This window comes from Cervus elaphus, chromosome 27 (genome assembly GCF_910594005.1).
Source record: "Cervus elaphus chromosome 27, mCerEla1.1, whole genome shotgun sequence".
In the NCBI taxonomy this organism is placed as follows: Eukaryota; Metazoa; Chordata; class Mammalia; order Artiodactyla; family Cervidae; genus Cervus; species Cervus elaphus.
This window is the reverse complement of record NC_057841.1, coordinates 24,288,725-24,300,842: the sequence shown is the minus strand read 5'-3', so window position 1 is coordinate 24,300,842 and position 12,118 is coordinate 24,288,725. Positions and strand designations below refer to the sequence as shown.

At 49.0% G+C, this 12,118-nt stretch overlaps 1 protein-coding gene across 9 annotated transcripts in view; it reads left to right on the top strand.

The window, feature by feature from the left end:
• The window catches only part of FHOD3 (formin homology 2 domain containing 3), a 502,620-nt gene extending 491,081 nt beyond the window's left edge, over positions 1-11,539 (top strand). For all 9 annotated transcript variants that reach the window (XM_043888946.1, XM_043888942.1, XM_043888941.1 and 6 more), the window contains one exon: positions 10,944-11,539. In XM_043888946.1, coding sequence (XP_043744881.1) covers positions 10,944-11,026 — 83 coding nt within the window. In that variant the 3' untranslated portion in view covers positions 11,027-11,539. The remainder of the gene's footprint in view (positions 1-10,943) is intronic.
• Positions 11,540-12,118: the final 579 nt, after the last annotated feature.

Genomic DNA, 12,118 nt, shown 5'->3' with positions numbered 1-12,118 from the left:
TGTTTTCCAACATTCCGTTGTTTCCTGGTGCTGCTTTGCCATCCTCCTGGTGCTCCCATGTAAAATCTTGACTAGGGGCTTGCTACTTAAAGTTGTTCCTCAGACAACGTGAGCATCTCCTGGAGGCTGGTTAGAAACACATGTTCACAGGGGCCTCTCCAGGGCAGCTGATTCAGAACCTGCATTTAACAGGATCCCCGGGGGACCCGAGCACAGTAAGGCAGAGGTGGCACTGGGCCATTCCGAGGCCAAGACTGGAATCACAGGGTCCCCAGATGTGCACATCTTGGGGGGCAGGCTCTTCTCCAGAAGCTCACCCTCACTGTCTCCTCACTGTGTGCTCCAGGCCAGGCCTGCACGTGCCTTTTTCTGAAGAGTGTGAAATAGCATTCTTTATGTTTTAACTTAATTTTTCTCTGCACACAGGGAAGGTCTAGCCTCTTGTGGTTTGCATCTCTTCTGCTTTGTATGGCTTGTCTACATCATTTGCATATTTTTCTCTTGTTGTTTGCATAATCAGAAATCTTTTTCTTAAATAGCGCTTTTTTTTTTAAATGAAACTTATGAAAGGCTTTTGGGGTCTTAAGTAGATTATGTTCAGTATTTGTCCTTTATTGAAAGTGAAAGTCGCTCAGTCGTGTCTGACTCTTTGTGACCCCATTGACCAGGCTCCTCTGTCCATGGAATTCTCCAGGTCAGAACGCTGGATTGGGTTGCCATTCCCTTCTCCAGGGAATCTTCCCAACCCAGGGATCGAACCCAGGTCTTCCACATTGCAGGCAGATTCTTTACCGTCCGAGCCACCAAGGAAGCCCTTGTCCTTTATTACCTTCCTCTTATTTACTTTACTAAACCAGTAACCAAATGGAAGAAACCATGCATCAGTGGGCAGTGGGCAACCTCAGTGCAAGGGTCTCCATTGGGAAGAGCTAGGGAAAGCACGCTGGGGGAAGTCGGACCACAGGAGAGGAGTACACAAAGGATGCCAGGCCAGGGATTGCCCTCCAGAAGATGGGCAGGCTTGGGCCAGGGATCTCAGAGAAGGAGACTGCATGAGGCAGGGGCCTGACCAGTCCCTGGAGGCCCAGGCTATGTCTTCCTCCTATACGTTGTATGTCTGTGTTGGCAAAGAGTGTTGGCCCTGCCCTCTGGCCAGATTCTTAGAGAGACACATAATGTCACTGGGAACAATAACACAGTCATAATTAATTTTCCTCTTCAGTCTGGCCAGAGAGATATTTTGCCTGTTTTTGTGGTTGACATAAAATAATTTCCTGTGGTATCGTTTCCATTCCAATCTTATGCAAAACAGCCCTATATTCTTTTTATTTAGCCAAACATATTTTGTCCTGTGATGCAGTTGCTACAACAAATATAGCTCTGCATGTATGTAAGTGTTTATCTGTAACAGGTTTCGTTTATTAGTGATGGCACCATCCACAGAAATTTGAGATGGGGAAGTTACTCTGATTTCTATTATAAAGGGATGTAAACTCCAGCTTTTCACAAGAAGTTAAAGGAACGAGAAAAAACCAATTTGCAAAATCGACATGAAGTTCTGGTTGGGGCCTCACCCTGGAACAATGCTGCATCGGATTTGATTGTTTAATGGTGGCAATGAGGCAAGTGGATAAATGAATAACTAACATATTTGGGCTATAACTCATTTAGCTAAAGACAATAACAGTCCAGCTGTTGCAGGAAACCAAACTGAATCCAGCCCATAACCTAGAAATTTATGACCTGCAAGCCACTCGAGACTCCTCATGTATACTTAAACTTCTGCTTTCATGTTTGGTGCTGGTGGCCAGGCTTACCCCCACCAAGAGTCCTGCTTAAAGCCTGTAATATGCAGCCAGTTGGGATACGCCCAGAGCACCGTAATGAATTCCCAGGTTCCCAGGCTCTGTTCTGCTGTTTTCCCATCTGGAACCATCAGGGTCTCAATAAGTAAAATGTTTTGAATTGTCCAGTTGATGTCTAGCCTGTAAAATGTCAACACAAATGCACCTCATATGCTCCCCAAGAATCTAGCCAAGGCTCTTGAATCAGCTGGTGGAGGTGGTCGAAGAGAGCATTCTCCAAGCCCTTTGTTTTCTTCTTATTTTGGTTTTTCTTTTCATCATATTGGGGCAGGTATCCATCTGGTCAAAAAGTTCATTTGGGTTTTTTCCATTACATCTTATGAAAAAGTCCGAATGAACTTTTTGACCAGCCCCATACTGTGTCCGGGCAGGAAATGGCAACCCACTCCAGTATTCTTGCCTGGAAAATTTCATGGACAGAGGTGCCTAGTGGGCTACAGTCCATGGGGTCGCAAAGAGACTTGACTGAGCACACACACGCGCGCGCACACACACACACTTTGTCCCCGGGCTATTTGTTCTCTTCGGCCTCCCGAATGTTGGTCTTCCCTAGAAAACCTTAAAGCTGACAGGCATCTGAGGTCTCCTTCCCACTGTGATTCTGCGGGACAGGCTCGGGGTCTGGGGAAGAAAAGGGCCCTTCTGTTCTTTGCTCTGGGACCCATCTTCGGATGAGAGTCTCTGCCCCGCTGGCTGTCTGCATGTCGCCATTAGCCTGGCCTGTCACAGAGCAGAGGGGACACTAGGGACTCGCGGTTTGTCTTTTACTCTTTCCCAGAGGAGCCCAGGCCTTGTCCCACTGAGAGAGGCTGGATGCCCCCTCTCCTGCTGTTTTTCTCCAAGGAGGAGTCTGGGCCCCACCTGTAATGTGACCATGGATTTTTGGGCTCAGGGCTATGTTTCTATAAAAATGCGATCACTTTGATGTGACCTACAAGGAATCCAACAGTGTCTTAGGAATATAAACTAGGTTCTTTACAAGAACGATGTTTCAGTGTGAGGGGCCAGAAGTCTGATTCTAGGAGCTGCTGGGAAAGGAACATTGAACTCTGACTTGATTTCATGACTGGACTCTCATCTCACCTCTTACAAAGCTTCACCCTTCCTCTTGAAGGGTATGTGACGTGTTCATGTTGATTCAGTATAACAAAGATCTTCTTTTACGACATATTGAGGGGTGTTGCCATGCTACCTGTTACAGAATTCCATGGAGGAGGAGGCTGAACAAATCTGAAAAATTATTGACCCTGTTTTAGGGAAAATGGTAGCGATGCCTCACAAAATATTAGATTGAGTGCTGGATCTGATCAGTTCTCAGGTGAATTGTAATTTTCCAAGGTGGTATTTGAAAATGTCCAGAAATATTCCCACTAATCCCATTAAGAAAAATGTCCCTGCATGTTATTTACATAGTTCTTCCCTCCTTACAAATTTTATATTCTTTTATAGGGCTAACAATGGAAAGAGCCAGAGGCTTTAAAATAAATGCTGTTAGAATACAGTAGAGTAAGTTGTTAGTAAAAGGACCAGAGTTTCTCAAACTTTTGTCTTCTCAACATCATTACTGTTTACTCAGAGCCTAAATATACTTCCAGCTCATTAAAGTTGGACTGATTGCCCCTCTGAAGACAGCTAAGGGCACCCACCCATGTACACAGGCCAGGGCACAAAAAGATAAATAGAATCAGTCCAAGAGGGAGCCCAAAGTCTCCTAAACCTGGTGGCCAGTCAGTGCCTTTTAGAGAGCCGGTATGTAAGGGACGGGCCTTTGGGGAGAATTGCCACCCCCATCAGCGCCCCCTCCCGGCTACAGGAGTAGAGTGGCCAGAGAGAACGGAGCTGACAGCAGCTCACTGGTTCACGGGGGCCAACTCTAAACCTATGGTGGGTTTCCAGCCCTTTGCACTGGAAAAGGAAGATGGGGAAGTGAGGAAGGTATTTGTAGCCTGGCTCTTCATTGGGAGGGTCTGGGAGGCAGGGCTGGACGGACACAGGAAAGAGGCTTTGGAGGAGTTTGCCAGGGGTAAGCTGGGAGGCATAGTTAGAGCCTGGGGACTGGGGAGTGAGGCGGTGCTTTCAGAACAGACCCCAAATCATCTGAGCCCTGGAGGCAGGTCCAAAACAGGGTGTACAGGCCCCACACACAAGCCCACGAGAGCGGAAGCAGCCCCTTGCTCTGGAGTGACTGGGACTCTGGTGTAACGGAAAGCTCAAGCCTTGGAGTTAAAGAGGCAAAGCAGAGCTTGGACGTATTTCCCTGTGCTGAATGGCTCTCTGGCTGTGTTTTCAGACCCATCACCCTCCAAAATTGCCAACTAGCGTGTTGAAAAAGGAGGCTGGCTTCTGTGTCCTTCACCGCATCTGTCTGAATGGCAGGCACCCTTTTGCCCGGAGTGGAGGTTCAAAGAGAAGGGAGGATCCGTGAAAGAGAGGAATCTGAGAATTTGTCTTTCCTTCGTCAGAGAGCTATTCTGGGAACAAAGCAGAGGGTTCTCGGAAGGGGGCTGCGGAAAGTGCCAAGCACCTTACTGACAGGAGGTGACAGTGGTTCATCGTCTTTGCTGCCAAGTTCAGATGGAATCCATCTCCATGCTTGAGAATCTGCACAGTCATAACACAGAGGGGACTGGCTCCCATTTAAATGGCTTGGCTTCACTGGGCCTGTCTTCTTCCAGCCAGCGAGGGCGGTCATGCCAGCCTCCCGGGACGGTTGTGAGGGTTAAGTGAGCCACCTGTGGTGGGGTCTCACCATCCCCCTTCCCTTCACGCTGGTGTCCCAGGGCCCTGGTAGGAACACGAAGCTGCCTGTAGATAGATGTGTAAGGGCTGCCGTGCGGAAGTCACCCAGGAGCTTGTGCACAGAAGACACGCCCACCTCGTTATCACTTTGCTACCATCACTCACATCACTCCCTGCACACCACTGTCCACCTCACTTGGTCTGCTGTAACTCGTGGACAAGACCCATCTTGGCCCTCTCTTTTTACCCCCGGGACTCTGGTACAGTGGCTTGCCCCTGTACACAGAAGCTGGGTTGTCAGCACTGTGTGTGTCTAGTACTGTTGTGACATCTCGGATAAGCACTAAGGAGCTGGGCTTCATCTGCAAAGGGTGAAGGCAGTTCTGTCCTGCTCAGGACTTTCAACAATGCTGAGAACTCCGATCCCAGAAAACCATGGAGAGAACTGTTTGACTTCTTTGCTCCCTGGCCAGACTCCACCCTCTCTCCCCGCTGTCCTCCCCCACTGCATGACTCATAAAAGGCAGTCTGCTTTTGCATTTTCACTGATTGCTTTCTGTTCAGTGCCTACCTAGGGACCAAAGAGATGGTGGAGGAGCACTGGATGAGAACATAGCTGCAGATCTAGGAGGGAAGTGGGGTAGGGACTCTGCACAGCCATGACCGTGGCCAGACCAGTGGTTGTAGAAAGTGCCTGATACCATAAACGTTGGGCCTCCCAACAGTGGCTAAGTGGTAAAGAATCTGCCTGCCAATGTAGGAGGCAAGGGTTCGATCCCTGATCTGGGAAGATCTCCTGGAGAAGGAAATGGCAACCCACTCTAGTATTCTTGCTTGGGAATTCTAGTGGACAGGGGAGCCTGGCGGGCTACAGTCCATTGGGTCGCAAAGAGTTGGACACAACTTAGTAACTGAACAACAACAGTAATGACCGTAAGTGTTGCTAAGAGCCATCTCAGCATGAGTGAACTTAATTCTCGGTCAGGCCTGTCGCCACAAAGGCCATCACCTTTCTGAGCAGCTTCGCTGTGTCTTAGTCAGATGGCAATGACTTAAGTCAGGGATATGCACCTTCCAGGAGACCAGTCTTCCTGTCCGGGGTACGTATGACTGCAGCAAGGACTGTCTGATTCTCATTCCATTTAGGCTGCCACAGATCAGCTGCTTCACTCTCAGCCGTAAATGTTTCTCCTGACTCAGACAATTGCCCCCATGCGGGGATTGGACCCCTGCTTCAGTTCCCCCACCCGCTGAGGGCAGGTCCAGCCCTACTAACACTCCTGTTTTCCCCCTAGTTCCTTCGTCCTTGCATGGTTCTCTATATTCTTTCCCGCTGGTCAGGTACTCCTGTCCGCTCTCCGCTGGTGTTCTGCATGCACGTCTGTGTCTGAAGGTGTATTCCTGATGTATCCGTGGAGAGAGACGTACTCCACGTCCACCTACTCCTCCACCTTCCTCTTCCTAAGTCAGGGATCTGAATCTCCCAGGTCAGGATGCACTGCGGGGGTCTCTCCCAGAGACACTGGTTCTTGGTGCCCCAGGCTGAGTCTATGAAGTCGAGTTTAAATCATCCAGCTTTGGGAACCTTGGCCCCTTGCTGTTGTCATTCCAAGTTTTTTTTTTTTTTTTTTTTTTTTTTAGCTTTTTATTTTGAAAGAATTTTAAGACTTAACAAAAAAGTTACGCTTACTTCAAAAGTAATCTCAGAGAGTTGCCTTCTATCCTTCACCCAGCTCCCCCCAGTGTTAACACCCTGCACACTGTAGGATAATGTGTCAAAAAATTAACTATTAACTCAACTGCCGTCTTGACTCAGATTTCACCAGTTTCCCACTAATGCCCTTTTCTGATCCGTGATCCTACTTCGAGTTCCATGTTGGATTGTCATCATGTCTTCTCAAGTCTTCTCTGATCTGTGGCAGACATTCATGACCTTGACACTTTCGAAAAGTACCGGCCAGTTATTTTGTAGAAAGCTGTCAATTTAGGAAACCTTGTGTTTAATAGACAGGATTTTGTGTGAAAAAAAGATGGAGGGCAAAAGTAAGGAAATTAACCTAAAAGGTTAAATAACTGACATTGACCAAAAAAAAAAAAAAGCCAAAACCCACAAAAATGCCACAGAATGTCTAGCATTGAATTACTAAGAATGACACACAGCTCCTGGTATTTAAGTCCAAAGGGGCAGGACTGGACCCATCATTTTTCTCCCTCAGCAGACAGGTCCCTCCAGGAACAAGGGCTGCATAAACGAACAGCTCTGATAGCAGCTGGGCCAGTTACTTCCCAATGCCAAGACGCAAACATGTAGGACATCTTCAAGCTCTGATGTGAATTCCTGTCATCCTAGACATGCTGTTCTCAGGATACTCATCAGAACAGTGTTTAGGATCTTAGGGATTACAAACAACAACAACAGCTAATTTCCAGATCACTTGGCATTATATGACAAAAAATGGAAAAAAAAAATCTGTCAGTGATTCAGAGGTGAAAGAGCACACATGTGGCTTTCTGTCACGTGGAAGCAAAACTCGGTCCGTTTGCCATCAGAATGAAAGATGGTCGGTGCATGGGCTGCCAGGCTTGTCAGGGCACAGCTGTCTCCAGGGTGGGCTCTGGTTCGAACGTCTTGGCCCGAATCCTTCTCTCCCACTCTCCGTGTGCGCGGGGGCCAGGGTCTCTGTCTCTCCATGCCACTGTTGCTCATGTCCTGTCCTCATCTCATAGGGTTTCCACACAATTGGGATGAAATAATCCATGGTAGTGCTCAGGAAACGGCAACCACAATCGTCATTCTTCTCAGATTCAACTTAACAGTCACCTGGGAGCACTTTGGAGGATTAAACAAAATTTTTTTCAATTCAAGGGTTGCAGGGGGAGGCGGGGAAGAAAAGAGAAAACAAACTTAGGATTTTTCCATGAGCCCCAGACCCCCCTGTGCCGCATGTTGACCGCAGAGGTGCCCCGGGTCGGATCCCAGGGCTGGCGTTCTGGGAGCTGTCACAAGTGCCTGGGGCGTCGAGTGGCTGCTGGTGCCAGCAGAGTGACCCGGGCCGTCTATGGAAGGGCTGCGGGGCAGACAAGGATAAACATTTCCACGGTCTGTTCTCTGTTAAGCAGCTGCGGGGAGGGGAGGCAGTCGCATGTGACAGGCCAGGGAGCTCCAAGGCAGCCGGAGCGTTCAAGCAGGCAGCAGGAGGGGGAGGCAGTGGAAAGGGGCCCAGACGTTATCTTATCAGATGGAAGCCAGCCCCCCCACTCCCCCGCCTTCCTCCTTGTTCGCCAGCACTTGAGACGTGCTATTTGAGAATGCCCTGTTTGATGGGAGGCTAGTTTCTGCTGTGTGAGTCCCATATTCTGCTGATCCCCTCCTTCTCATACGTCCCCAGCCCTTCTTTGCTTTCTGGAAATTTTCTGCGTGAGAGTCACGCCCTGTGCCCTTCCTCTCACTCCACGTCCCCATCAGCTCCTGGCCTCCTTGAGATGACACTTGACTCGAGGTGGAGGCTCCTGTAACCTGTTGAATGAATGAGTGAACTTGACAAGCAGGTAGACAGACACTGTAAGGGTCCTTTCCCTGTAGGACTTGAATTGGGGTACCAGGCTGATTTCAATTACCTGCATTTCACATCTACTTTCCACTGGTAAGGTGAATTAACTTTGAGTTTTTTAGCAAAGTGTTCAAATTCTTAAGGTCCTCTTTAGGATATATTTCTGGGAGAATTTATCTGAATTGTCAGGAACGCCTACATAAAGTAGGATTCCATAAATGGGGCAAATTTTTCTTTGAATCCCTACCTTTCAGGGACTCATCTGGCAAGCAGAGGGACATTTACTTACACTGGCTTTTTGCCACAGCAGAGAAAAGCCTGGACTGGAGGGGTCTCAGGGGTCTATGGCATTAAAACATAGGAGTAGACCATGAGGTTGAGGGCAGCAAGGCTGGTACAGCACCATTAAGCTTTATTCTGTTCTCTGGGCTGCTCCCGGATCAGCTGGCCCAAGGCCCATATCTATTAGGAGAGTAGGGCCTGTTCTATAAGGTGCCAGGGTCCTTACTCAAATATTTACATGAACTGAGCACTCTAATTATAGGGCTAACATGTGAACAGAGGTGATAGAGGCCTCTTTCAATGCCCACCAGCTCGTGTGGTCACTGGGCCAAGCGTGTAATCCACGAAGGTGCAGAGCTGTGCAGAGCAGTGGTCACTAGCCGTGCCACCTCCTGTTGCCAAGGAAATGTGAGGTGCCCTCATAGTGCAGCGTGGACTTCTTCAGACAGAAGCTTATATCTTGGATAAGAGGTCTCAGCCGTCCTTGTCAAGAATGAGAAATATTTCATTTTGTTTTCTGCCACTAAAATTATTATCTTTCTTTAACAAACCCTTGAAGGAGTGTTTAAAGAACATAAAGGGTATTACAAAGTAGTATTTTTATTGCTGCCCCATAGAACAAATTCCATTACTCAGTTACATGCAGTCTGCCTCCAGCCAAGGCTCCGGAGCCAAGCATTTTGTCTGGATGAGTTAGATACTCAGTCTGGAGCCCAGGACGTCTGGGCTTGGGGGAGGGTGAGATGGTGCAGGAGCAGCTGTGGCCAGGGGGCTCTGGGGCCCTGCTGGGCTTGGAAATGCAGTGGTGTGTGCGGTGGCCTGATCTGAGGGTACCCTTCACTGCAGAACTTTGTGCTGCTATTAAAAACCCTAAGTGTATCCATTCTTTGAGTTAAAGAGCTGAGCAAACAATAGGTTCTCCATGAAGTATCTGTTGACTGACTGATGGATTAGGTGTTGGCCCCTGTCCAAAGTAAGACTTCCCTGCTGGCTCAGATGGTAAAGAATCTGCTTGCAGTTCAGGAGACCCAGGTTTGATCCCTGGGTGGGGAAGGTCCCCCTGGAGAAGGGAATGCTCATGCACTCCAGTATTCTTGCCTGGAGAATCCCATGGATAGAGGAGCCTGGTGGGCTACAGTTCATGGGGTCGCAAAGAGTTGGACACAACTTAGCGACTAACACTTCCCCTTTCCTGTCCAAAGTGCTGATTCCTGGGAGAGAAAAAAATGTTCATTAGTTGGTATTAGCCACTGTTTGTTCTACCAGAGAGAGACCTGACTCTTTCAGGCCCTTTGTCCATGGGCTAAGTGGGCTTTTGCCCAGGGAGGCATCGTTATGGGAGTTGTCTGCAGACACTCGAGGTGGGGACCTCTCCCCTGTGGAGGCCTCAGAGAACATAGGCCCCCTTGTCATAGAGGGAATGTGGGGAATTAGATCTGGCAAGGAAAGTGAGAAAACAGTAAGGGTGAGCTTTACTTTCTCTGCATTCTGATCAAAGGCTTTCCCTGGTGATCTCAGGGACTCTCTAGTTGATTGATGATTTAGAGTAGATGGGAGATCTATGACATATCGCTTCTGAAAATAGAACAGATATCCCAAACTCAGTATGACTTCCATACAGAGTAGGCCAAATACAATTTATCAATTCAGGAAAATGTAATTAGGAAACTTTTCAAATGAAAAGACCAGTCTGGGAAGGGCCAGCTGCCTCATCCTTCAACCTTATCCTGCCTCTGCTTTGACATTGAAACTGATCACACTAAACAATGGAAAAGCCATAATGTCAGGCAAACATAAGCCAATTCTCAGTCGGTTAAATATGAGTGTTCCTCTGACCGCCAGTTGTAAACCTCAGGGCGGGAGGTCACTGGGCCTTCTTGAGCCATGTGTGTCTCACAGAGACCATCCAGCAAGTCCACTCAGAGGTTTGGCTGTTTGCTCAGTGGTTCTCCTCTGTAGAGGCTCTTTGATGAGTTGAAACTGAGACCACGGCGCTCTTGGGGGGCTCATCCTGACGACTCCCCCCTTGTGCCAGGTTCTGTTAATACCTTGCTGGGGGGCCTCTGCAGAGGTTCGTCCCTGCAGATTTGCGGGATCATCTCACCTCACTTGCATCCGCGGAACGTGTGTTTTCCTGTACTCTGGAATTCCTCACCAGCTCTGATCTGCTCCTTGTGCTGGGAAAGGCTGCGCTCCCAGCAGGCCACCTGCATCTTGTAGTTCGCACCCTTTCTCAGACAGCTCTTGAGGGTGGGCCTCTCTCTGCCCCACCCCACCACGCGGTCCCCTCTCTGCCCAACTCTCCAGGGCGGTGCCTGGGTCATCTCCAGGGCAGCCTCTGGCAGCCCCTAGATTTTTTTCCTGCCCTGAAAACAGCCAGTCAGCCGGGGCTCTTCAGCAGGGGTAGGGTGGGGCCGGGGGTCGTGAGCACTGTGACTGCTCGGGGAAGGGGCCTGGCTGCTAACCCTGCCCTCTCTTCTCGCCCCTTCGTCTCTGGCCCCGGCAGTGCGGAGGACCCTGAAGAGCGGCCTGACTCCGGAAGAAGCGCGGGCGCTGGGCCTGGTGGGCACCTCGGAGCTGCAGCTGTGACCCCCACGGTGCCCTCAGAAGCCTGTCTGCGCCGAGTGTGAGCTCCTGCTGGGGGGGAGCCCCTCCAGTGGGAGGTGCAGAGGCTCTGACGCCTGAAGCTTCTGAAGGGGGGGCGTGTGTGTCTAGAGGTCACTGCCCGGCTTGTGACACGGACTCCGGCGTCCCCTTCTTGTTCTTTCTTCATCGTGTCCGCTGTGTGTCTCTTTTTTCCTTGGCACCTGGCTTAGTAGTTCCAAAGCGTGACGCCTTTTCTGTGCCAGGAGCAGCCCCTTTTCGGGAGCAGGGCACTTCCGTCACAGTTACCATGGTCATGATGCAGTTTGGTTAGGTTCACAGACTGGGTCCCTCCACAACACCAAAACATGCAGATGTCCACTCCAAAACTGTACACAGAGGAAAGCACAGATTGTTTACTGGTTGTGGATTTTAGATGTATTATTAATAAATGTTTATACAAATTCATAAATGTACACCCTGTTTCAAATACTAAATAAACAGAGTTTAATGCCGTAACTGGAAACCTTTATTCTCCTGCGTAGAACCTTAAATAGCTCCATAGGCTCGGCTCCTTCTGGATCCACAAAACGTCTTCTCAGGTTTGTGAGAAGGACCCTGGCTCCATATGGCCTCCAAGCCCTTTGGATTTTCTTTTGTTTGTTAATTGAGTGAAAAATGCTGACGTGTGCTCTTTGTAACTCCAGATTAATTAGGCATGGTCTTCCTGGCAGTACAAGTTAGCAATAACCTCCCATGTATCACCTTACCCGCATGCTTTGTTTTTGCTCCTTTGTGATGCTGAAGCAAAAACTAGCGTTTAAAAAATCTAAATTCTGCAACTCACTCACAGGCCTTTGATGTTAAAATTCATTTTCTCAAAGAATTTACAAAGTCACCAAAAGAAAAATGAAAAGTTGAAGCTTTGTCTGCAGAGAACTTCAGAATGAGAAGTACTGTCCTTGGCGCTCAAGCACAGCCATCAGAAGCTCAGGCGTCTAGAGGGGAAGATGCTTGAGGTGCTCTCAACCACAGAGCCACTCTGAGGGGCCTGACTCCTCCACAGAGATCCTCAGCCCCTCACAGGGCGCATGGCTC